This window comes from Tricharina praecox (assembly GCF_024521635.1).
Source record: "Tricharina praecox strain CBS 144465 chromosome Unknown BZA05scaffold_8, whole genome shotgun sequence".
In the NCBI taxonomy this organism is placed as follows: domain Eukaryota; kingdom Fungi; phylum Ascomycota; class Pezizomycetes; order Pezizales; family Pyronemataceae; genus Tricharina; species Tricharina praecox.
The window spans coordinates 1,067,253-1,090,142 of NW_026250410.1; the positions used below are offsets into that span (position 1 = coordinate 1,067,253).

The following is a 22,890-nucleotide window of genomic DNA, read 5'->3' on the forward strand; positions in this document are numbered from 1 at the left end:
CTACTCCACTACGCATCTTACATTACAAGACCCACCACCGCGTCAGTTGGGCTCATCGGTATCCTGCTGCAGTGTCCGTTTAAAATACGACACTAAAAAGCGGCCAGTCAGCACGAATCACCAGACAGTGAAATGAAGAAAGAACGTACCAGTTTCCCTCAGCCCATCGACAACATTAAACTGCGGCTGCCAACCAAACCTCTCGCCCGCCCTGCTGATATCTGGGCGTCTCCTTTGCGGATCATCCTCTACGGCGGGGAGATATACGACGCCGCTTTTCGTATCCGGCTCGACCTCCTTAACCAAATCCGTGATCATGACCGCGAAGCTATCGATGCTGAACTCATCCGGGTTTCCGAGGTTGACCGGTTCGGTGCACTCGCTCTCCATGAGGCCGATGAGGCCATCCACGAGGTCATGGACATACATGAACGACCTCGTCGCCTTTCCATCACCATACACGGTGATATCGTCGCCCCTGAGCGCCTGCAGGATGAAGTTCGATACCACCCGCCCGTCGTTCCAATTCATGCGGGGGCCAAAAGTGTTAAAGATGCGCGCGACGCGGACGTCGACGCCTTCCTGCCGCGCATAGCTGTACGTCAGCGCCTCGGCCACACGCTTCCCCTCGTCGTAGCAGGCCCGTGGCCCGATCGGATTCACGTGCCCCCAGTAGGATTCTTGCTGCGGGTGCTCGGCGGGGGAACCGTAGATCTCACTGGTGCTCGCGAGGAGGAAGCGGGCCTTGACACGCTTCGATAGTCCGAGCATGTTGTACGTCCCGAAGAAACCGGTCTTGAGTGTCTTCACCGGGTTGGATTGGTAGTGCACGGGTGATGCCGGACACGCCAGGTGGTACACTTGGTCCACTTCGAGGAGGATCGGGTCGACTACATCGTGGCTTTCGGGGAGTTAGCTGGCTGACCGGAGGGCAGAGGGTGGCATAGCTACCGGATCAACTCGAAATTGCTGTGACCAATCCACTGGCTGACGTTCGACTTCGTCCCGGTAAAGAAGTTATCGACACAGATGACATCGTGGCCCATGAGCATGAGCCGGTCGACGAGATGCGAGCCGACGAAGCCCGCGCCCTGTAGTTACACCACCTCCATCAGCCTCGTCTCCCCGTCACCACCACCACCACCACCACCACCACCACCACCACTCCCCGCCCGGGCAACTGGGGGACACTAACACCAGTAACGAGAATCCGCTTCTTCCTCAGCGGACTAAGCTTCTTGACTTGCGGGAACTCATCGGTGGCCGCGTGCGTCGTCGCTGAGGCGGTGTCCAATGTGCGGTCGAGGTAGAGGTCGCGTAGCGTCGCGATCGGGATCTTGCCCGCTACTACTGTCTGTGGCGGCGGCGCTGGTGGCGGAGGCAGCGGTTGGTCTGTGGCGGCGGCGGCGAAGGCTGGCGACGACATGATAGGTAGAAAGGTACGTGGGCGGGCTGGTTTATGCGATGCGATGCGAAAGTGCGTGTATGTATGCTATGTATGCTGGGGAGTATTTATGTTCGTGCAGGGCTGGACGCCGACGGGGGTTGCAGCCGATGGGTCGGTGGATGGCACTTTCTATGATGCGGTTTACCAGTAGTGGCTAGTCCCAGGCCCCTGTACAGCTGTGCTAAGCCATGAGAGCTATTGCGAAGTAAACGGATGTGGGGCAAGGTGTAAGATGGTATGGTGGTATGGTATGGTACTCTACCGTACACATGGACTCATGGAGGTCCTGAGTTTCGTGGGCTTGCACCGTTGCACGTGCTGAGCCCGGTCGAATGCCCGCACGACCACACGACCTTCTCTTCGTATATACAGCGCGCCTCCTAACTACCAGGACCTACGCCCTATGTACTATGATACTAGTACATACACACAATTCATCCGCCAATCCGCGAGCCAACTCTCCGACCGGCACGACACTGGCTGCTTCCCAAACCCCCCCAACCCCCGCTCCATGGTTGTGCGGAGTGTGCGTGGAGTGTGCGTGTGCGTGTGTGATCCGATTGATTACCTACCTATATACCTTACCTCTCCCCTCACCGCAGACCACTCTATCGGGCCGTCGTCCGTCTCCGAAAACCCAGGAAACCGCAGGATTCGCCCGGTGAGTAGTCGGGCGGATGTCTGGGGCGAGGGGAGGGCGAAGGGGGGGCGAGGGGAGGGCGAAGGGAGGGCGATGTTCCTTGCGTCGAGGTACACGTCGGTGTTTTATACTTGGTTGGCTATGTATGAAGTATGTATATATGGGATGGGTCGACTTGCGGCGAGTGCTTTTTGGATGGATGGATGGATGGATGGATGGGGCCGGCCGGGCGGATTAGTGGTGGTGCATGGATTGGTGATGGTGGTGGTGATGGTGGTGGTGGTGGTGGTGGACGAATTGGTGGTGGTGGTGGACGGACACATGCAGGAACCTGGAAAACTTGTGTTGTGAACCGGTCCGCCAGTGGACGCGTAAAGTACTTGGGGTATGCACTGGGGGCTGAAATTTTCCGGGTGGGCGCGGCGGGGCGGGGTTTCCCATGGCGGCGGCAAGATTGGTGGTATGTATTGTACCAGGAGCTGCCAATAAGTGGTGCCTCACCACCATCACGAGTTATAAGAGCTAGTCTGTATTCAGAGTGCACTAAGCCAGATACAATTAAATGAGTGAGTGGTTGTGACTAAGTTGTATTGGGGAAAGACGCTAAGTTGTAGGGGGGAAAAACTGGTGAGGCAGCACTTACCCTTCCACCCGAGTACATATACAAAGTAATCAGCCAGCTGTATGTATGTCTCGGACTCAACCCCGCTCAACGGCGATTTAAATACGGTACGGTAGGTACTCCATCGGATTTACATAGGAAGTCTCCTCCAAGTTCAGGTGGAGACAGATCCAGTGCGCCCTGCACCTAGACGGAAGGGCGTCGAATCTCGATCGTCAAAGGAACAGGAACAGGCTTCGCGACGAGCTCCGAGCCGATTGGGAGGCCCGCCCGGCCGCACACGTTTCTTTCGGGAACGGTTGGCTCAGAAAAACAAGCAATCAGGCAATTGCCTCGTACATAGAGTCGTCACTCCGGCTGACCATCGGAACGGCTGGGGACTTTCACCGGGTAGGGGCCGTCGAGATACGGGCGGTGGGCGGTGGGCGGGATTCGTCGTCGTCACCACGCACTGCCATATGTTCATAGGATATCGGGCAACCCGCCGCCTGGTGCTTCGGCTCGGACGAGTAGTCGTCGAGACGGCCCAATCACCGCTGGCGTCGGGAGATACGGTCCGCGTATTCGGCAAGTGTCCGAATCGGAGTGGCAGTGGGGGAAACTACCGGAGCATGACGGTTCTGAGGATGCCGCTGAGAGATGTCACGGCGGAAACAAGTCCGACACGTTTCGCTCTGGATTATGTAATGCCCGAAGCTGAGCTTTGGGTTCTGTGATCTATGTACTAGTAGTTTGTTACTCGAAGCATCATCTGTCCGTGCGATGCCACTGTCGTGCGGAGAACTCGGCTCGGCGTCTCGACTGACGGGTGCGAATCTCGGAACCCATGGCGCAAGATTCCTCACGGAGCGACTGGAGAGACACTAGGGATTCCGTCGGCGACGGTCGGAATCGACAGATTCTTCCTCGGTCGGCAGCATTCCAGCAACTCCGGCGCCACGACAAGGCTGGCTGTAGTAATGGCGGGGTCCAACGCTTCAATTAGCGGCTCCGTCAACGCCAAGCTTTAACTTGGCTGCAATCATACTCGCATTGAATCGCATTCGCTCGCTGCTGTGGCTTTTCCGGTCTCTTTCCAGTGGCAGCGGGCAAACAGCTGTGGCTTTTTCAATCTCGTTCCAGTGGCCGCGATTCAAAAAGTCGTCACCACAGTACATGCGTGTACCTTCCCGTTCCCTTCCCTCCGACGACTTCAATCCTGGGTCGAGATATATATCCAATGATCGTCGAGTGCTGGCCAACTGGCTGGCCGGTCTTGGGCTTTCCTTTTGTCATGTTTTCTTTCTTCCTTCCGCAACAAGCAGCGTCAGCAGCACACGGAAAAAAGGGCGTAGCCACTCAGATTGATGCCGATGCGCCGGCCACCGCAAGTGCTGCGAGAAGAGAGTGGGCGGACGTGCAGAAATGTGTAGGTCCTTTCTCCTTCGCATTCTTTCACTTGCACTAAGCCCAAAATTAATCAGCAAGCAAGCAACTGCCCCCTCCCCAGTAAACCTCCCACGGTCCCACCCCCAGAGACAACAACAACCGCTGCTACCTCGATCCGCCGCCACCACCACCACCACTTCCACCACCACTTCCACCGACTCTCAAACATCCCTCCCTCCCTCTCCTCGTGTCCACCCCCTTCTCCTCCCACCCCTCTCCTCCCTTCTCTCTACAAAAGTTTACCTGCCCCGTCACTAGTCTCTTCTACTCGTCTTTTCTATCCAACTTCTTTATTTCTCGTTTCTTCGCGCTTCGTCATCGTTCCTGCATCGTCGTCGGCGTCTCCATCCGTCTCATCCCTTTGTCGTCCCCACCCCCCACCCACAAGTTTAAAAGGAACCCACCTCGCCTCTCCACGCCGCTTTCTGCCACTACATCAACATTCACAACCGCAACACCATGAGCGCGCTCATGAATCCTCAACCACTTCCCCTCCACAACCAGTCTATGCACCCGACGAGACACTCCCCTGCTCGTCTCGGTAAGTTTGTTTGCTTTTTCTCCGCGGTCGCCGAAACTGTCGAGTAGTCAACTGACGTTTGTTGTTTGGTTCCCACAGGCGGCAGGAAGCGAAAGGCCGATGAAGACCACGAACCTCGAACCAGCTATTTGGACAATGATATGGACCTCCAGATGGGTGCCTCGCCCCACGTCGCTCCTCGTATGCTCAAGAAGCCCCGCAGCAATGTGGTCCAGGGTCGTCCTCTGCCTCTGCCTCGGCTCCTCGAATCGGTCGATCAGCAAACGCTCAAGAACATCATCCAGGCCATGTGCGATCGACACCCCGAACTTGTCAAAGAAGTGACGGAACTCGCCCCGCGGCCTACTGTGTCCTCTGCGCTGGATACTCTGAGGAACTACGAGTCGACGTACCGCCAAGCGTTCCCCTACGGTGGAAATTCAACCGGTGACTACGCCCACAATCGGGTTCGACCTGCCCTAATGGAACTGCTTGATGCGTTGTCGGACTACACTCCCCATTTCCTGCCACCGAACGAGAGTCAGACGGCCGTTAGCCTCTCGTTTTTGGACGGTGCCACCGATTTCATTCACCGATTGCCCGAATGGGAGAACCCTCTTCACAACTACCCCAAGCAGACGGCGTACGAGGAAATCACGAAGGCATGGATACTGGTCATCCAGGAGGCGGCAAAACGGGGAGCTGGAATCAGTCTTCAGTACGGAGGATGGGAATCGAAACTGTCGAGGCACAACGAGCACTCAGGTGGAAGGATGCAACAGGCTGTCGTCCAGATCAGACAGACACTCGGTTTGGACGAGGGAGCGAACGGCCGAAGTCAGCGTTCGCCCGCAGGCTTTGGTGTCGGTATGCAGTCTGTCTCCGTTCGCACTTGGTGAAGGGGGTAAATATTGGTTGTGATGGACGGACTGATGGGGTTGGGCGACAGGTGGGGTGGACGGACGGACGGGGGGACGATAAATGATGGATAGTTCGATTGGTGTTACTGTGTTTGTATTTTCTTCTTGCGGGTGGCTATCTTTGGGTTGCATACTGTTGAGCCTGGTGTCGTATAGCATGATTGCCTACACCGTTTGCTCGCCTTGGGGTCTTCGTTGTTTCATAGCATATTTTTTTTGCAGTGCCCCTCCCCCCCTCCCCTTTACTCTCTTTTTTCTTTTGTCTTTTTCCGTCCGTGTCTCTTCCTGGCCAGGTTTAGGGATAACTCATTTGCTGGTCTCGCATTTCATTGTTTATTTACCCCACCCGCTCTGTACATTCTCATGCCGTGCTTCGGTTGTCTTTTTTTTCTTCTTTCTTCTTCTTTTCTTTCTCTTTCGTTTTTCTTCTTCTTCTCCAAATATACAAATCTTTTTTTTTACATCCTTAGGAACATACCATACCGAGTGGCGTTAATAATTTACTCTGGAAGGTGGGCGTCATTGGCAAGTACATAGAGTGGCCACTGTCAACACAAGTCAACACACACCAAACAAAACAAAATAGTGTGGTTTCGTCGAAACGGGAGGTTCGAGGCGATGCCCGCATAGACACCCAGACAATGAATGTCCAAGTAAGTCGGATCCTGCCATGCCCATCCATCCATACAATTTATCCTTCATACTTTTCTAACTCTCGAACACCCTCGAAATTGTAATCATCTAAGGTCCCCACAATTCTACACCTTGGTTATCCTCGCGCGTATGGTATAGTGATAGACTGATATGCTGATAGACTGCTAGACTGATAGACTTATAGACTTCTACTATAGTCTTCTAGACTTCCAGACTTCTAGACTTCAAGACTTTAAAACTTCAAGACTTAAGAATACCCTAATAGAATGGAAACGTGATCTTTCCCGACTAGAGTATCCTCGGCCCCAGAGGAAATCATTAAACTCCAAGCTTTGCAGCTTGGGCAGCTCGCGCAGAGGTAGTTGTCAAACGCCGGCCCGTCGTTGTATGTACCGCGGCCCACCCCTCCCATACCCTAAACGTGATAATAGTCTACTATAATGTCCTCGGTCATAGATACGCCGCTCTATACTACTAACCAGGAGAAGCATTCCTGAAGATGGCACGAGGGATCACTCGAATACCAGATCTGACCGAGTAGAGTACTTGGTCGGCTGAGGCCCTGAGGGATAACTGCGTTGCAGATTTGCAGTAGGTATCTAAACCAGCTATCCACACAGCTATGCACACAGCTATGCATCCGCTCGCAATGGTGGCTCTACATACCCAAGTGGAAAACATCAAAAGCGATAGATACCGGTAGGTACTCTATGGAGGCCATGCCATCGACTTTCTTCCAAGTTCTCATGCCCTCCAAACTCTAAATTCGAAATTCCAAGCTTCAAGCTCGTATGTACCGGTACTAGTACATACTAGTACTCACGATGCCTCCAGAACTCTCCGGAACCCTTCAGAACCCTCAAGAACCCTCAAGAACCCTCAAGAACCCTCAAGAACCCTCAAGAACCCTCAAGAACCCTCAAGAACCCTCCAACTACCAAGGTAGGTAGCAGACGAACGAAGTGCCCGATATCGAGATCGAGGTCCACGATTCCAATCCTTGAGGTAGGGAGGGAGGGAGGGAGGGAGAGGGTGATTTCCAAATCCAAATGCCCTCGGCTACCTGGCTGGCTGGCTGGCTGGCTGGCTGGCTGGTATTTTACAGACACCCAGGTTGACTGTTGGTTGGAATTCGGCTCGTATCCACCAACAGATAGTTCGTGCTTTCCGGCGAGGTAGACCCTACCAAAGGGCTGAGATAGCGGAGTCGTGAGAGATGTCTGACTGCCTGTCGGCGCTCGGATGGAACTTCACGGATCCAACTGTTTTGCGAAGGCGGACTGCAGCTTGTATCCAAAATTGTGTTTCTTACGAATGTGCACCTGCCACCGAGTGCATACCGTATGGTAGTGTCGTTGATTAAAAAGTAGCCGTCATCATCATCATCATCAAAAAAAAGCAGGTGTGTAGAATACAGTCCCCACACCCCCCAGTCGGCCGTCGGTGCAGCGGTAACCTCAAAACAGCACATTACTCGCAATACTAAACAACCAGGCGGGGTCCTGCCATCCATCATCCATATCCCTCCTGCGTCTCTGCTCCTCCCTGAGCCTCTCCTCCTCCGGCCCCGCAATCCTGAGCCGTTCGCGCTCTTTCACCCGCTCCTTCTCCTTCTCCTTCTCCCCCCGCTTCTCCTCCTCGTCCTCAGTGTCGCTATCATCCTCGCCAAAAACAGACCACCCAATGAGCCGATCAATAATCTGCCCGAGCCTGTACACGCCCCCCACAGCTTCATCCTCCTCCTCCCACTCCCCCTGTTCCACCCCCACCTCCACCCCCACCCCCTCGCCCACACCACCCCGCGCATACCCAGCGGCCATATAATCCTCCTCCTCCGCAGCCCCCCACATGGGCGAGAGCGCCCTTTCATTTGCCCTCTCCCTCTCCCTGTCCCCCTGTGCATCATGATCGTCATCGTCCTCAGCAACAAGCGAAGTGGAAGATGCCCGCGTCGTCAACCACGCCTGTCCCTTCGCCTCGCGCGCGCCGGAGGTCAGCGCGTCCGCTGTGCGGTGTAGCCATTCCGCGCTACTGTTCAGTCGCGGCACGGAGCGGGATTTAGGGATTGGTGGGGTCGTCGCCGTCCGTGACGGTGTCGGGGTGAGCACCGTCGCGGAAGGTGTCTGTGGCGCTGGTTAGTACCTGCGGCTGGAGGGGGGGGGGGAAGTACAGAGGGCGACTGGATATACGACGCCGAACGACGGGTGTGCGGCCGTTGGCGCTGCGTGGAGAAGTCGGAGGGCGTGAGTGTCGCGCTCGTTAGCGGGCTGAATGACATCGACGAGAAGTTTATCGACCCTCCTGTCGAGCGGCGGGAGTGGCGGCGTGAGGGGGGGGCGGACATTGCTTGCTACTTTCTGCTGCTACTGTTGCGAGTGTGGGATGTTGGGTGTGAATGGGGGAGAGGGTGAATGGGTGGTGAGAGCCTGAGAGGGTATCGATATATGTATGTGGATGTGGATGTGTTGATGGATTCTCGGATTGGCATGTGATCAGTGGTAGATACCGTACTAGACACGCACGAACCAAGACCATAGCCGGCAGGCAAGCAGGCAAGCAGGCAGGCAACACGATACGAGCGACGCGACTTAAAGTACCGCAGTTAAGGGCGCACAGACACGGAGGATTCCGATACTCCGATTCTCCACTACTTCCGGGCACCATCCATTCATAAACCATAAACCATTCACATTTCATAAACCATAAACCATATATACATATTCTCCAGTACATCACCACCTCCGCCACTACTGCCACTACTTATGAACCCCAACACCCCCCTCCGTAGCAGCCTTCGCATGATCGGCGCCGACCCACCTACGGAAAGCGCTCTCAACAAAGCCCGCCTTGGGCTTCATGTCCTCGTAGCCGTCGTACATATGCCTCGACTTCGAAGCGTGCAGGTTACTGAACAGCGGGGTGCCGTGGCCATCGTTGCCGCCGCCGAAGCTCTAGTCACATTAACGCCTCTCCATTAACGCCTCTCCCTTAACTAGGGGGGAGAAGGGAAGAAGTATATACCAAACGCTTCCCGCGACTAGCCCGCGGCGGGGCATCGAGCTCCACAGAGGTGCGCCGCACGTCGGCCTCATTGGCCGGAACGTTGTGCAGGTCCTTTGCGGTGAGCGGGGAGATCTCGGGGGCCGGGGCACTGGCGGTGGCGCTGAAGGGGGCGCCGCTCTCCGACGAGATCGAAGAGCTGCGCTCGGAGGAGATGGAGGAGTGGCGGGAGTCGGTCATTGTGTTATCGTTTTGGATAATTTTGTTGTTACTGTGAGTGTTGTGGGTTGTGGGTTGTGTTTGTTTGTGTTTTGTGTGTGTTTATTGCAAAGAAAAATTTGGATATTTGACGAAGGGGGACGGGCCATTATATGCCCTCCATTCTCCATTCTCCATTCTCCACGCAAGAGATACAGGCCGGTACTGCAGTACTGCAGTGAGGTCATCTTTACCCGCCAGATCGTGAGATGGCTAGCGGAGGTGGTTGTATGTCATTACTCGGATGGGGGATCGAAGTATTCAGATAGTAGTGGCAGTAGGCGGTGGTAGGTAGTGAGGATGGCCGGCAACCCGACCTGTTTCCTGTGAGTGGCGGGGCGGGGGGGGGGGGGGGGGGGCAGATGATGACCGCTACATAGATCTCCGACAGAGTCCACGGGCCTGGCGATCATCTCTTACGGTACGGTAGCCGCCTTCCCTAGTTAACACTCACGCCACGGAAGGTGGGGAAAACCTGGGGAAGCCTGCGAATTCCTGGATGTAAACTGGTAGAGTTGTCTGTCTGAGCGAGCAAGCCACAAGCTCGACGGCCCATCACGCAGCATCACCACCTCACCCATCCATCGGTACTCTATGCCAGGTTTTCTAACACCCGTCACTATCAGTCAGCTCTACTCTACTCTAGACCCTAGTTGCCGTGGTTGCTGGTATGGATGGTATGGATGGTAGTTATGTCCGGTATGGTAGCTACCCGGGTACCGTCATCACGGCAATGATCTACACCCGTCTACGTCTTACCTCACCAGGCTCACCTAACCTCACCACGCCTTTCCTTGCCCGCACTCCATTCCCTGCCTTGTCCTGCCAACGCCCGCCCCCATCATCCGCCCTCCCGTCCCCCCATCATCCCCCTCACCTCCCGCCCTCCCCCCATCATCCCCAACCCCCCACCAACCCACGAACCACCACGACGATGTCCGAAAAACCCACCATCCCGCTCACCACACCCGGCAGCACATTAGGCTTCGACCCAGCGGTGCTCGCGTTCGGCGCGGATGGGAAGATCGTATCGCAGCAGCAGCAGATGGGCGGCGGCGGGAGCCTCGAGGCGCAGCAGCGACGGCTTGAGGAGCTGCAGAGAGAGGTGGTTGAACGCGAGAGGAGGCTCAGGGTGAGGGAGAAGGAACGGGAGCGCGGGGTTGGTGTGGCTGGGGTGGAAGGTGGAGAGGAGTGATGGTGAGAGGGTGATGGGGAGGGGGGAGGGGGAGGGGGGACCTGGAGGGGGTAAGAGCGCTGTTGTTTTGTTTTGGTTTTGTTTGTTGGGCGGGGAACTGGGGATTGTGGATTGTTGTGTTTCTGTTTTTTTCTTCTTTTCTGCGTTTGTTTGTCAGAACGTTCATTCGTTCATCATGGAGGTTTGAGGGATTGCCTGTGGATTGAGTGTCCAAGGGCGTGATTTGGAGGACGGCACCACCTATCTGAAGCCATCTATCTGCCATCATCCGCTCACTCTACCAGTAACCATCGGTGATATAAGCGCTCCGCCAGTCCAACGACGAGGATCACGAGCTCAATACCAAGTGTCCTGCCAATAGGTATCTACGCCAGAGCAAACATTCATATAGACAATCTTCCCAAACAATCCCACGAATTACGACCTGCCACGTGCCCTGGTGCCCGCCTCCGCTCTACAAGGGGCACAAGTTGAGCTGTGTTGTCAATTATATCCTCCGGAACCGTTGCGATTGGCAGCAGCAAATGCCAGCCACAGAGGTGCGAACCACAAAACATCACTGCCGCTCACCTCCCAGGCGGAAAGCGGGGAGACTTTCGTGAGAGGTAGGTATGATACTTGCGAGTACCATGGTATGTAACATTCAACAGCGTAAGTATCATAACAGCAGTAAACAGTGACAGAGTAGCAGTAGCAGTACAATAGGTAATGAACCATCAGATCTTCTGTAGAGTAGAGTAGGTATGCAGAGGTAGGATGCCGAGAGAGGGAAAGGGATAGGTAAGCAAGCAAATGTCACGTACGGACGGACGGAACGACCGCCACCCAAAGCGTCATGAAGTAAAGCCAGATGTGAAGGAGGAAGATATAAGAACCCGAGAACAGAATAGAACCGCTGTGATACGCCGGAACAACAAAGGAAACCCCCCATCTCACTCTCCCTAAGCCGCACATTACTTATCCACGCTCTCTTACTTGAAGCTTCTCCCCAATCCGTCGTGTCTCCCGTGTACTAGATGTGCATGCGTGTATGGAATCGCCCGTCTACGGCGTCGGATTCTCCTGTATCGAGCACAAACACCCCGTCAGTCGCGCTGTTCCTACGCATAAATTGCCAACATCAAACCAGGAAATCACCTACCCTGACAAGATACCGGATCTTCTTTTCGTATGAAGCCTTATCCTTCTTAAAGAGGCTGAAAGCCTCGGCCTGCGCCGGACTCTCGGGGTTGGGATCGTCTAATAGATCCTGGATGCCCATCAGGATCTGCTTGATTGTGATCGCGGGCTTCCACGCCTCCTCCTCGTTCAGGATGCTCAAGCACACGGTGCCGGACGGGTACACGTTTGGGTGGAAGAGTGGTGGCGTGAACTTGCCTATATCCACCAACGCGTCAGCTCGCTGGGTCAGTTGTCAGGAGGGAGGCGGGGGGTGGCGTACACTTGGGCGGCTTAGTAGGGTACTCTACGCGTGTCCAAAGCGTCAGCGGATAGGTAGGCAGCGCAGCGATCGTGGTGGTCACCACAAACCTTCTGGAAATATCATGTCGAGCTTGAACAGCCCGCCCTCCCAGATGGTCTTCTCCTTGCCGGGGATTCCGCAGCTCCACTTCATCAGGTCCAGACCATTGCCGTTCGCGGACTTGGCCGGCTTCGCGTAGAATCCGAACGGGTGGTCTTTGCGCCATTGCTTGCTGATTGCGCACTTCAGTCAGTTTGAGGATCGAGGGCTGCAAGAGCGTGAGGGTGCGACAAACCGCTCTTCTTGCAGCCGGTTGACGCAGAGAGACATGTTGCAGCTTGTAGTCGAGTCGGATCGTAGGTGCTTGGAACGATGGTGATGGTGGATAGGTGGAGGGAGAAGTGGTTGTTGTTAAATTGTAGTGATTGTGTTGATGTCTGCATTGCAGAGGAAGAAGAGGAAGAAGCCGCTAGCTCACTGCATGGTACTATGGTAGAGTATGTAACACCAGGGACAGCCACACGACACGGCCAGCTTCTCGAAGTGCAGAGTGACAACCCATGAGGTGCGCATTCCAGGAAATCAGCGATAATTAATCATCGTGCACAGTGCCGCCTGCGAGAGTAGCCTGTTCTGTCCGGCTGCTCTAATGGCCTTTGCGACCTTCTCGATAAATCGATCATGGACATCTGTGGGTCGCAGTTACATTAGGGTAGAGCGGTGCCCAGGTACTTGCCGAGGCATCACCATACGGCCGCCCACCTCCACCCATTCACCACTACAGCCGGCATCTTCGATAAGATAAAAAGTCCACGCTTCGAGCATCATCACCTCAGCCTGCAGCTGTCCCTCCAACTGCCCCGCTCTCCTCCTCCCCCCCTCTACCTACAGCTATCGCGAATAAACACACAAGATGGAGACAACAGCGCCCGCCGCAGATACGACGCCAGTCGAGCCAGCAATAGCAGCAGCTACCCCACCACAAGCAGCCCCGCCAGCCACGAAACCACCCCCCAGCAAGGTCGCCGCAGCCACAGTCGAAGATGGCGACGGCGACGGCGATGACTCGGACGACGACCTAGACGATCTAGATGGTCAGCCCTTGGCAGCCCGTACTCTTCTCCGCCGACAACATCGCTGACACATGATGGCGGGGTGTTTAGACATGCTAGACGAGTTCGACGACGGATCCGCGGGGGCCAAGGCAGCAACGGGCAGCGGAAAGGCCGGCGAACCAGTTATCGACGAGGAGTGGGCGCGCATGCTACAGGAGGGCATGGCGGACCTGCTGAGCGACGTCAACCAGTCTGTTCGTTACCCCCGCCCCGGTTCCTACTGTGAGGGGTTTCGCTAACACTCGCGCAGCCAGAGATGCAGGGACAGTTCGAGAAACTGGCGAAAGAGCTGAACGAGGTGATGGCCGGGGACGCTACAAGTACAAGTGCGGCGCCGCCCGCCGTTGCTCCCGCTGCTGCTGCTGCTGCTGCGGCGGCGGACCCGAAGGCAGCCGATAACTTCCAGGAACGCATAAAGGCCACAATGGACCGGATGAAGTCGTCGAACGCCGAGGTGGACGCGGGACTTGCCGATGCGGATTCGGACGACTTCTTGGCCGAGATGCTCAAGACGATGGGCGGAGCTGGCGGCGACGGAGAGGAGGACTTCTCGACGATGCTGGTCACCATGATGGAGCAGTTGACCAGTAAGGAGATTCTCTACGAGCCCATGAAGGAGCTGTACGAGAAGTACCCCGAGTGGATGCGCAAGAACGAGGCGAAGGAGAGTAAGGACGACATGGCGAGGTACAGGGCGCAGTTCGCCATCGTCAAGGAAATCGTCAACAAGTTCGATGAGCCCGGCTACAAGGACGAGGACGAGAGCTGTAGAGAATACATCGTGGAGCGCATGCAGAAGGTGAGATGCCCCGCTACACGCATCTGATTGTGCCCAAGCTGACTGAGGACCGTGATAGATGCAAACCGCTGGTGCCCCGCCGCAAGAGCTGATGGGCGACGTGGGTCAAGGTCTCGATCCGCCCGATGTTCCTTCCGACTGTGGAGTTCAGTGATGTCTTGGTGGGTGTAAATAATGCCACAATATTCTGCTCTGCTTGCTTGCTTGTCACCATGCTTGTTGCTTCATTATATTCTATCGCTACTTTCCACTTGTTTTCCATAAACCCAAAGACCGGCGAGGCAACTGAAATACCTAGATGATCCAGTCTCATCCTCGCTGTCGGAGTGCGAATCTACAAACCCTCACCGAAATCAACAGAGAAAAACTGCAAAAGACACAAAGAACGCCACTAATAATACACCCGTGAAATGCACAAACCATTCTTTCAAAAATGAACCAAAAAACCAATCCAATCCATGCATCAATCAGCAGTCGACAATCAGCGAACCAGCAATCAGCATCAGCAATTCAGCAATCAGCATCAGCAATCACCCATCTTCTGGTCCAGATCCAAATCCATAGACGAGAGCAGCTTCTCCAGCTCCCTCCCATCGCGATCGAGGAACTCTTCAAAGTCGTTGTGCCCATCGCCATCATGTTGCGCAACTGCTCCCAATCCGTCAGTCCTATACACCCCAGTCATCCAGTCGTACATACCGATCTCACTTAACTCCTCCTCCTCCTCAGGTAACTCCTCCCCCCGCTCCCCCTCGTCATCCTCCTCCTCCTCCCTAATAGTCGCAATCCTCCCCGCCGCTTTCTCCTGACTCGCCCTCCAGCGCTTCTGCTCGGCCACAAAGATCATGCGCATGATCTCGTCCTGTCCGCCGCGCGCCTGCCACGCCGCCTCCTCGCGCGCGCTCTGTACCTTCTTGAGGAACAGCGTGCGCCGCGACTCCGCTGTCGATGTGGCCGATCGCGGGATCGGCTTGAAGGCGCGTTTAGGCTGGAGAAGCCGCGGGGTGCGGGGCGGGGAGGGGGGGAGTGCTGATAATGGCGAGGAGAGCGCGGGTGCGAATATGTTGCTGCTGTTGCTACTGCGGTGCGGCGTGGTAGGCGTGGTAGGCGTGGTGGGTGCGCCACGCGGATTGGGAGGCGGCGCGTTACTGGTCATGAACATTGTTTTCTCTGTCGTTCTGTAGCTCTGTAGTTCTGTCGGTGTGCGAGCGGTCGTTGTGCGTGCGTGCGTGTGTGTGGAGTGGAGTGGAGTATGTAGGGTGGAGTGGTGGTGATGTGGTGTGGTTGTGTGGTGTGGTGATGGAGGAGAGTTGCGTAGAGTTCAATCGGTGCAGTTGCAGTGGGGTGTGATAGTTACGCGACTGCTAGTTTGCACTTTTTCGCGTACCCCTGGCTGGCGACCGTGACAAGGGCCAGAACATTAACATCGACGTCAACATCGACATCAAAAGCGGCACCGAACGAACGAAATGTCATGATCAAGATGTCGAGTGGGATAGAGATGGAAAGAGAGTGAGTGATAGAAGAAGACGGACTGCAGGTTTGGGATTGGAAGATGGCACTTGGATTGGTTATCTACGATACAGACAATAATGGGAAAGAAGCTGTTTGACAGGACGAAACAACGGCAACGTCAACAATAACACCGAATGAAATACCATGATTGAGGACGAGGATAACAAACAAACACTAGGAGCCTGAGTGACAATCGGGGGACTGGGGATTTGAGGAAATTCTTGGGAGGTGAAGATCTGAGGCCGGTTACTTGTTACGTAAGTGAGCCTCAGAGCGTCCATGCATCAGTCTGCCCTCGAACAAACGAAGTCAGGAATCCACCTGCAGGTATCGCGAGTGAGAATATCGTGTTTGCTGCTCAGCTGGCTACCTAGACAAGGGAACCGGGCCATCGCGAAGCACTCCGGTTTCTTCCATAGATTAGTCTTGCGTTGGAATCAAAGTAGAGCGCCAGTCCTATTCACAAGACACAGGGGAGAGAGAAGTCCGTCCATGGACCTGGCTGGACATAGGTAGAGTATGGAAACGTAATAAACACATCGTTCATCAACATCCTGACCTCTCCCCCCGCTTCCCCGGCTCCCCGGGAGGGAAGGCTGTCACAATTTCCAGCGGGTGATCCTTCACGGTTTGTCAGGGAAGAGGAGGGAGCTGGAAGTCATCTCGTAATGACGTCTGGACATCAGCATGCGATCCCAACGAACACCGCAGATTTTTTATTTTCGCAAACTCGATGGCGATGGGTTTTGGTGTATCAGTTTCCGGGCAGCGAGCACGTCAATGCATCCAACCCCAAATTAGAAGACATGGAGCGGAGCTGAGACTAGGGCGTCAATCACGACATCGGGTACGGCCTGGGTACTCCGATCACCGGCGGTAATGGCGGCACGTCCAGATACTCCATATGTCCCCACAGCACTTCACTCTGGCCGGCCGACAGAGAGACAGACGGCGGGCACGAGCACCCGTGGACGTCCGGACATATGATGGCTGGATGCATATGTCGGCGACTGTATTTCTTCCCATCCAAATCTCGATGGTGGATAGGCATGTCTTAGGAGGGACGTGAGAAGATCTCCGCCCGGCGGGGAAAGAAAGGGAATGGAGACGGCGAGTATGGCAGCAGCATCTTCGGCGGGTTGTGCTCCTACCCAAGACATAACCCTCTCCCACAGCTACCTACCCCCGCACTGACTGAGCCTTGTAACACAACAGACAATGGGTGACGACAGACGGTAACGGGAAACCCCCACACTGCGAGGTGAAAACTGGGATCCATCGAGCAAATGGTCCATCGGAGCTGCAGCTTGGACCAACATTGTCACCAGGAATTGGACTCGGTGCTGGTTTCGCACGGGAAGCAATGGCGATCCATCCGTTCCCCGGTCGTTGACTCAAAGCTGAAGAATTCAGTGACAGCTCTGCTCAGCAGAGTTAACCTTCGCCGCCATCGCCATCGCCATCGGAAATCCGCAAGCTTCTGTGGAAGAAAGGATGGAAGCCCAGAAGAAGGGAAGAGAAAAGAAAGGAGCAGCCTGTCAGATCACATCGCATTGCTGCAGGTAGCCGTTGAAGAATGAGCTCAGCCAGCATCTCGGCATGGTATCGAGCCTTATGCACCCCGCAAAACAAACCTTTCGCGCGAATTCCGAATCAGCAGGCTGCAGGGATGGCAATGCACAAGATCGATGATAAAGATGCTCCAATTGAGGTGACGGGACCGAGAAGAGCTCTTCATCCGGATCGGTGAGTGGTGATGCTGGTAGTCGGCGTTCATCGCAGCCAAGCCGTGTTGGTCGGACATGCTGTGTCCTGGAAGAAGGATCGAAGCTATCTGGATTCTGGATGGTGCCCTTGTGCTCTAGAGCAGATAGCAGTTGGAGAGCTCGACCGCCTCCCGTGACCGGCGCACTGGTGGTGCGAGTCACGTGGACGAGGCGCCTACTGCACTTAGGCAGAAAGCGCAGATAAGAGCGGTGGTTCAATCCGGACAACCTACTCTACTGAAGGATACCGTAGAGTGCAGTCCGTACGGGGAGGTACATACCTTGACGTGCTGAGCATACATGCTCTGCAGCATGTCGTAGGCGATCACTATCTATACCGTCGAACGGGATTTCCGAGGAACGACAGAGCCTGGGTCCGACTCTGCTGCCATGGCGAAGTCCCACATGTTTCCCGCGCGGTCTCATGAACGCCGTGGACCTTGTGACTGCAGAGGGGATCTCAAAACCACCATAAGTAATTTTGATCACTAACGGGTCCCACAAAAAGAAATCATGGGGGGCGCACATACACGTTGCCTCGAAGCGGAAGGGCGGGAGGAGGAGGGAAGCCGCACCGTGAGGTCGATATCGCTGGGACCATGGGTTAGGGTGGTGGATTCGAATTTCTCCCCACTTTGATTGGGGCGGAAGTCTATGGTGGGGTGGGGGGGACCGAAGGGAAGGGAAGGGGAGAGGGACAATCGGCCTTCACCCAGCCTAGACCTGAGTCACCAAGCGAGCCAAAATTTTGGGGCCAGGGCTTGTTCTCTTCCTCTCGTGCAAGTCCGTATATAACCAGCTCGAAGGCTCGCCTTTTCCACCCCGTCATCCGCCTCACACTCCCGTCCACTCGCCGTCCGTCCACTCGCCGCCGTCGTTTACGCATCTCTATATACCCCTCTGACAACACCAGGGCCGAAGACTTCTCTCCATCCACAGCGAGTCAATTGCAGCAAATATGTGTGGTATGTCGTGTGGCTTGGTTTCGGCCCTTGCCCCCCTAGTATTTACCCCGCCAGAATCGCAGTTTGCTGATAGTGGGGCGCTGAAGGAATCTTTGCCTGCCACAAGCACCCCGAAGTGCGGAAGTTCAAGCCTCAAGCTCTGCAGCTGGCAAAGGCGTAAGTGACGCCGCCCTTTGGTGTTTTCTGTTTGTCTTCGCGCATTGACTGACTGGCCGTTCCTGAAGCATCCGTCACCGTGGCCCGGACTGGAGTGAGTCCCTGATACCTTATCTCGCCGATGAAAACTCATTCTGACCACAATTGATGATCACCAGGTGGAAACATCATCGCCAATGATACCAGTTTGTCCCCCTTCTCCCCCCTCCTGTACACTGATAAATGTGGACAATGGTGAACTGACGTCCTGACCAGTTTTGACACACGAGCGTCTGTCTATTGTCGGAATTGGTACTGCAATCGAACCACCCCACTTCGTCCTTATCTAACCTGCTGGCTACAGACTCCGGTGCACAACCTTTGGTCAACGAGGCGGGTACCGTTTTCCTTGCCGTCAATGGCGAGATCTACAACCACAGGATACTGCGCAAGAAGCTGAAGGGCACCCCCACTTTCAAGACTAACTCTGACTGCGAAGTCATCCTGCACTTGGTACCACCAGCCAGATCGTATCTACCGGAGAATAGAACAGAGGGGGCTAACGATTTGCACAGTATGAGGAACATGACATCGACACTCCCAAGCTCCTCGACGGAATGTTCTCCTTTGTCCTCTACGACAAGGAGAAGGACCGCACGATCGCTGCCCGTGATCCCATCGGAATCACTAGTTTTTACCAGGGCTTCTCGTCCAAGACCCCCGGCGCCGTCTACTTCGCGTCCGAGTTGAAGTGTCTGCACCCGGTGTGCGACAAGATCATCTCCTTTCCTCCCGGCCACATTTACGACTCCGCCACTGGCAAGACGACAAGATACTTCGAGCCGACGTGGTGGGAGCCTAGCCGCGTCCCCACCAGCCCGGTCGACTACAAGAAGATCCGCACCACCCTCGAGAAGGCTGTCCGCAAGCGTCTCATGGCCGAAGTGCCCTACGGTGTCCTCCTCTCCGGCGGTCTCGACTCGAGCTTGATCGCTTCCATCGCCGCACGGGAAACGGCCAGGGCCCGCGCCAGCGGCACCCTCGCCACCAACGGAAGTGCTAACGGCCACCTCGGTCTGGCACTCCAGCACGATCTCGTCGGCATCGACGACAGCGACGATGATCTCACCACCATCACCGCTCTCCCCGAGCTCCACTCCTTCTCCATCGGTTTGGTCAACTCCCCCGACACCGTCGCCGCCCGCAAGGTAGCCAAGTACCTCGGCACCGTCCACCACGAGTTCAACTTCACTCTCCAGGAGGGTCTCGACGCTCTGCGCGACGTTATCTACCATCTCGAGACCTACGACGTGACCACCATCCGCGCATCCACTCCCATGTACCTCCTCTCGCGGAAGATCAAGGCTCAGGGCGTAAAGATGGTTCTCTCGGGCGAAGGCTCCGACGAGGTCTACGGAGGCTACCTCTACTTCGTCAACGCCCCCTCCAAGGAGGACTTCCACGCCGAGACCATTGACCGCGTCAAGAACCTGCACTTGGCGGACTGCCTTCGCGCCAACAAGTCGACATCCGCCTGGGGTGTTGAGGCCCGTGTGCCCTTCCTTGACAAGGAGTTCCTCGAGGTCTCCATGAACATCGACCCGGAGGAGAAGCTCATCAAGCGCGATCAGGGCCGCATCGAGAAATACATTCTCCGCAAGGCCTTTGACACCACTGACGAGCCGGACGTGACCCCCTACCTCCCCGACGAGATCCTGTGGCGCCAGAAGGAGCAGTTCTCCGATGGTGTTGGATACGGATGGATCGATATCCTCAAGGTACCCCTCCCCCTCCTCCCAACTAACCCCCCCCCCCCTCCCCCTCCTCCCAACTAACCCCCCCCCCCCCCCCCCCCCCCACCACCACCACTAACCCGCTCTCCCAGGACACTGCCGCGGCGCAAATCACAGACGAGCAGATGGCCCACCCCAAGGCCGAGTGGGGCAGCGACATCCCGGACACGAAGGAGGCATACTGGTACCGCTTGATGTTCGACGAGCAGTTCCCGCAGCAGTGCGCCGAGACGGTGATGAGGTGGACTCCGAAGTGGTCCAACCAGACGGATCCGTCTGGCCGTGCCATCGCCACCCACGTCGCCCGGTACGACGATGCTGCTACCGTTGCCGCTTAGTTAGAGAGCGCGGGAGAAGAAAAAAGGGTTGGGGAGTTTTTTTTTTTTTTTGGTTGGTTGGTTGGTTGGTGCTGGCTGGTGCTGGTTCGCAGATTTTGTATCAAATTGTACCGTTATGTAGTATGGGATGGGATAGGGCGGGTTGGATCGGGTTGGGTCGGGTTGGGGTTTTGTCGATATATGTATGAAACGTCTGCTATGTTTGAGGTGGAAATGGTTGGGGTTTCTTGGTTCAAATTAGAAGTTTTTGCTCCTGACTTGCTTGAAGTAGAGTACTTGGTGATCGTGAGTGTGCGGAATCGTTCTTGCCGTGGGGATCATGATTGTTCAGAATCGTTCTTGCTGTAATGAGAATGGGGTACCTATGGAAAGTAGGTAGGGCAAGCAGACATGTCCGTCATCATTATCACCATAAAGTATTTACAATTTGTCAAGAGTACTCCCGCCAACCAATGACAAAAGGAATCGTAGTGCCCATCACTCATCTCAGCATCGTATGCCTTTATTCTCCCGAAAAAATAGTAAGTGTAAAGCAGCGAACAATCCCAACGAAAAAACCACAGCCCCAATCTACAACTTTTGGTACTCTAGCTTTCCCTCCAGCTTCTTCATCTCCGCCACCTTACGCACGGCCTTCATCATATCGTCCTGATTGATGGCCTCACGCTCGTCACGGATCGCAAAGAATCCCGCCTCAGTCACCACATTACGCAGATCGGCACCGTTGAGCTGGTCGCTCATCTTGACGACACTCTCGTAGTCAATCTCGCCCTCCTTCGCCACACCGGCCGCATGGATCTTGAGAATCTCCATGCGACCCACCTCGTTGGGAAGCGGGATTTCGATTTTCCGGTCGAGACGACCGGCTCGTAGCAGCGCGGGGTCCAGGGTGTCGGGTCGGTTGGTGGCCATGATGATCTTGGTCTTGCCGAGGTAGTCGAAGCCGTCGAGTTGGTTCAGCAGCTCCATCAGTGTACGTTGGATCTCACGGTCAGCAGAAGTGCCCTCGCTGAAACGTCGCCCTCCAATAGCGTCGATTTCGTCCATGAAGATGATACATGGCTCGTGCTCCTTGGCGTACCCGAACATCTCGCGGATCAGCCGTGCGCTCTCACCGATGTATTTGTCGACGATGGCCGAGGAGACAACTATGTATGCTTCGTCAGCGTGCCGATCCTCGGCTGATGGCACTCGTAGCGGACGAACCTTTGAGGAAGTTGGTTTCCAGTCCACTTGCGACAGCTCTTGCCAACAGGGTCTTTCCGGTTCCTGGGGGACCGTACAGCAACACTCCCTTCGGCGGCTTAATTCCGATTCGCATGAACAGTTCCGGATTCTTGAGCGGCAGCTCGATGACTTCTCGCAGCTCACGGATCTGATCGTTGAGACCACCGATACCGCCGAACGACACCTGGCCCGGGTCCTCGAGCGACATGTTGTAGACAAGCGGGTCAACCTCGCGCGGCAGCATCCGCATGATGGTCAGTGTCGTCATATCTAGCGCCACTCGTACACCCTGCTTCAACTTCGCTTTGTCGACCTTGGAACGGCAACCGACCACATAGCGGGGACCGGAGGAGGCTGTAATGGGGGTGGATGTTAGCTAACTGCGGGCAGTGGGGGTGCGCGGGCGCGGGCGCGTGTACCTTTCACGATGACTATAGAGGTCAGCAGAGATTCGATATGAATGGGGATGCTGGGAAACACGCACACCGCTCGTCGTCTAGCTGTTTCAGCACCTCGCCGATGATCTGACCCACACTCTGCAGTGCTTTGATGTTGTCCTCGGTGTGATCAAACTCCTTGGTGAACTCTTTGATCTCCATTCGTAAACCCTTGAGCTTTGCGTCCCATTCTCTGTGTTCTAGTAGCTGTGGGGCTGGTGTTAGAAGCGCCAGAGATGCAGGCGGGGTTCAAATGCTACCTTCTGCTTGTAGTCGGACAGCGCCGACGTGCGCTCCGGATCCTGGGCCATGGCTGTAGGTTGGTGTGGTTGTTCGGCGGGAAGGTTTAGCTGCGGTCTGTGGTAGCGATGGATGACGAGAGTGGATGGATTGAATGATGGGTGGTGATAGCTTTGGTGATGCTGTTGAGTTGGTGGGATTGTTTTTGGTCGAGGCAAGCTAACATATCCATCATCCATCATTCACGCTTCCCTACCAGTCCCAGATGTGCGCACCGCGTGGTAGACTGCAGACCAGCACCGCCACAGAGCCACTCTCGGTGCAATACATCCGCTCGGGCCCGTATCTGCACCGCCACGTCTCTGCCCTAAGCTTAAACGTAGCTGCAGGAACCGGCAAGGTTCAACAGGAGAA

The 22,890-nt window shown here is 55.5% G+C and overlaps 10 protein-coding genes across 10 annotated transcripts; 5 read left to right on the forward strand and 5 right to left on the reverse strand.

Moving 5' to 3' along the window:
- Positions 1 to 42: 42 nt before the first annotated feature.
- Positions 43 to 1,426, reverse strand: BZA05DRAFT_425087 (uncharacterized protein; the record flags this gene model as incomplete). Its single annotated transcript, XM_051485943.1, has 4 exons — positions 43 to 92; positions 150 to 901; positions 952 to 1,091; positions 1,196 to 1,426. 4 exons carry the CDS (start codon positions 1,424 to 1,426, stop codon positions 43 to 45), a joined length of 1,173 nt encoding a protein of 390 aa, XP_051340922.1.
- Positions 1,427 to 1,695: 269 nt separating this feature from the next.
- On the forward strand, positions 1,696 to 2,514 carry BZA05DRAFT_265128 (uncharacterized protein). Its single transcript, XM_051480175.1, has one exon. The coding sequence runs from the start codon at positions 1,851 to 1,853 to the stop codon at positions 2,436 to 2,438; it is 588 nt and encodes a 195-aa protein (XP_051340923.1). The 5' UTR covers positions 1,696 to 1,850; the 3' UTR covers positions 2,439 to 2,514.
- A 1,982-nt stretch (positions 2,515 to 4,496) lies between these two features.
- Positions 4,497 to 5,800, forward strand: BZA05DRAFT_265172 (Cut8 six-helix bundle-domain-containing protein). Its single transcript, XM_051480176.1, has 2 exons — positions 4,497 to 4,678; positions 4,757 to 5,800. The coding sequence occupies exons 1-2, from the start codon at positions 4,597 to 4,599 to the stop codon at positions 5,554 to 5,556; spliced, it is 882 nt and encodes a 293-aa protein (XP_051340924.1). The 5' UTR covers positions 4,497 to 4,596; the 3' UTR covers positions 5,557 to 5,800.
- A 1,484-nt stretch (positions 5,801 to 7,284) lies between these two features.
- BZA05DRAFT_473027 (uncharacterized protein) lies at positions 7,285 to 9,826 on the reverse strand. The gene is made up of 3 exons (XM_051488040.1): positions 9,253 to 9,826; positions 9,000 to 9,182; positions 7,285 to 8,354 (listed from the first exon to the last, which is right to left on the reverse strand). The coding sequence occupies exons 1-3, from the start codon at positions 9,469 to 9,471 to the stop codon at positions 7,689 to 7,691; spliced, it is 1,068 nt and encodes a 355-aa protein (XP_051340925.1). The 5' UTR covers positions 9,472 to 9,826; the 3' UTR covers positions 7,285 to 7,688.
- On the forward strand, positions 9,825 to 10,704 carry BZA05DRAFT_394177 (uncharacterized protein). Its single transcript, XM_051483300.1, has one exon. It carries the CDS (start codon positions 10,160 to 10,162, stop codon positions 10,682 to 10,684), a length of 525 nt encoding a protein of 174 aa, XP_051340926.1. The 5' UTR covers positions 9,825 to 10,159; the 3' UTR covers positions 10,685 to 10,704.
- Positions 10,705 to 11,289: 585 nt separating this feature from the next.
- On the reverse strand, positions 11,290 to 12,649 carry BZA05DRAFT_394179 (SUMO-conjugating enzyme ubc9). Its single transcript, XM_051483301.1, has 5 exons — positions 12,442 to 12,649; positions 12,215 to 12,378; positions 12,126 to 12,149; positions 11,826 to 12,061; positions 11,290 to 11,746 (listed from the first exon to the last, which is right to left on the reverse strand). Exons 1-5 carry the CDS (start codon positions 12,474 to 12,476, stop codon positions 11,729 to 11,731), a joined length of 477 nt encoding a protein of 158 aa, XP_051340927.1. The 5' UTR covers positions 12,477 to 12,649; the 3' UTR covers positions 11,290 to 11,728.
- A 700-nt stretch (positions 12,650 to 13,349) lies between these two features.
- Positions 13,350 to 14,579, forward strand: BZA05DRAFT_265261 (Pex19 protein). Its single transcript, XM_051480177.1, has 3 exons — positions 13,350 to 13,455; positions 13,512 to 14,060; positions 14,119 to 14,579. Exons 1-3 carry the CDS (start codon positions 13,408 to 13,410, stop codon positions 14,212 to 14,214), a joined length of 693 nt encoding a protein of 230 aa, XP_051340928.1. The 5' UTR covers positions 13,350 to 13,407; the 3' UTR covers positions 14,215 to 14,579.
- A 16-nt stretch (positions 14,580 to 14,595) lies between these two features.
- Positions 14,596 to 15,081, reverse strand: BZA05DRAFT_317171 (uncharacterized protein; the record flags this gene model as incomplete). The annotated part of the gene is made up of 2 exons (XM_051480397.1): positions 14,596 to 14,711; positions 14,769 to 15,081. Coding segments are annotated over 2 exons (429 nt in total), but the record flags the coding sequence as incomplete, so codon positions are not given.
- Positions 15,082 to 18,003: 2,922 nt separating this feature from the next.
- On the forward strand, positions 18,004 to 20,829 carry BZA05DRAFT_394184 (uncharacterized protein). Its single transcript, XM_051483302.1, has 8 exons — positions 18,004 to 18,306; positions 18,393 to 18,462; positions 18,531 to 18,556; positions 18,621 to 18,647; positions 18,718 to 18,753; positions 18,806 to 18,954; positions 19,017 to 20,219; positions 20,327 to 20,829. The coding sequence occupies exons 1-8, from the start codon at positions 18,300 to 18,302 to the stop codon at positions 20,570 to 20,572; spliced, it is 1,764 nt and encodes a 587-aa protein (XP_051340930.1). The 5' UTR covers positions 18,004 to 18,299; the 3' UTR covers positions 20,573 to 20,829.
- Positions 20,830 to 20,910: 81 nt separating this feature from the next.
- On the reverse strand, positions 20,911 to 22,678 carry BZA05DRAFT_394187 (P-loop containing nucleoside triphosphate hydrolase protein). The gene is made up of 5 exons (XM_051483303.1): positions 22,497 to 22,678; positions 22,284 to 22,443; positions 22,219 to 22,230; positions 21,779 to 22,153; positions 20,911 to 21,720 (listed from the first exon to the last, which is right to left on the reverse strand). The coding sequence occupies exons 1-5, from the start codon at positions 22,545 to 22,547 to the stop codon at positions 21,143 to 21,145; spliced, it is 1,176 nt and encodes a 391-aa protein (XP_051340931.1). The 5' UTR covers positions 22,548 to 22,678; the 3' UTR covers positions 20,911 to 21,142.
- Between the last annotated feature and the right edge of the window lie 212 nt (positions 22,679 to 22,890).

Coding starts and splice junctions, on each gene's coding strand:
- BZA05DRAFT_394177 (XM_051483300.1), top strand. CDS start 10,160: ATGGATGGTATGGATGGTAGTTATGTCCGGTATGGTAGCTACCCGGGT.
- BZA05DRAFT_265128 (XM_051480175.1), top strand. CDS start 1,851: ATGTACTATGATACTAGTACATACACACAATTCATCCGCCAATCCGCG.
- BZA05DRAFT_473027 (XM_051488040.1), bottom strand. CDS start 9,471: ATGACCGACTCCCGCCACTCCTCCATCTCCTCCGAGCGCAGCTCTTCG. Junction 9,183..9,252: donor CTAGTCGCGGGAAGCGTTTG/GTATATACTTCT, acceptor TAATGTGACTAG/AGCTTCGGCGGCGGCAACGA. Junction 8,355..8,999: donor CTACGGAGGGGGGTGTTGGG/GTTCATAAGTAG, acceptor CCAGCGCCACAG/ACACCTTCCGCGACGGTGCT.
- BZA05DRAFT_394187 (XM_051483303.1), bottom strand. CDS start 22,547: ATGGCCCAGGATCCGGAGCGCACGTCGGCGCTGTCCGACTACAAGCAG. Junction 22,444..22,496: donor TGTCCGACTACAAGCAGAAG/GTAGCATTTGAA, acceptor CCAGCCCCACAG/CTACTAGAACACAGAGAATG. Junction 21,721..21,778: donor GGAAACCAACTTCCTCAAAG/GTTCGTCCGCTA, acceptor AAGCATACATAG/TTGTCTCCTCGGCCATCGTC.
- BZA05DRAFT_265261 (XM_051480177.1), top strand. CDS start 13,408: ATGCTACAGGAGGGCATGGCGGACCTGCTGAGCGACGTCAACCAGTCT. Junction 13,456..13,511: donor TGAGCGACGTCAACCAGTCT/GTTCGTTACCCC, acceptor ACACTCGCGCAG/CCAGAGATGCAGGGACAGTT. Junction 14,061..14,118: donor TCGTGGAGCGCATGCAGAAG/GTGAGATGCCCC, acceptor GGACCGTGATAG/ATGCAAACCGCTGGTGCCCC.
- BZA05DRAFT_265172 (XM_051480176.1), top strand. CDS start 4,597: ATGAGCGCGCTCATGAATCCTCAACCACTTCCCCTCCACAACCAGTCT. Junction 4,679..4,756: donor ACACTCCCCTGCTCGTCTCG/GTAAGTTTGTTT, acceptor TGGTTCCCACAG/GCGGCAGGAAGCGAAAGGCC.
- BZA05DRAFT_394184 (XM_051483302.1), top strand. Junction 18,754..18,805: donor TCTGTCTATTGTCGGAATTG/GTACTGCAATCG, acceptor TGCTGGCTACAG/ACTCCGGTGCACAACCTTTG. Junction 20,220..20,326: donor GATGGATCGATATCCTCAAG/GTACCCCTCCCC, acceptor CCGCTCTCCCAG/GACACTGCCGCGGCGCAAAT.
- BZA05DRAFT_394179 (XM_051483301.1), bottom strand. CDS start 12,476: ATGTCTCTCTGCGTCAACCGGCTGCAAGAAGAGCG. Junction 12,379..12,441: donor AACCGGCTGCAAGAAGAGCG/GTTTGTCGCACC, acceptor GTGCGCAATCAG/CAAGCAATGGCGCAAAGACC. Junction 12,062..12,125: donor CCCTACTAAGCCGCCCAAGT/GTACGCCACCCC, acceptor TGGTGGATATAG/GCAAGTTCACGCCACCACTC.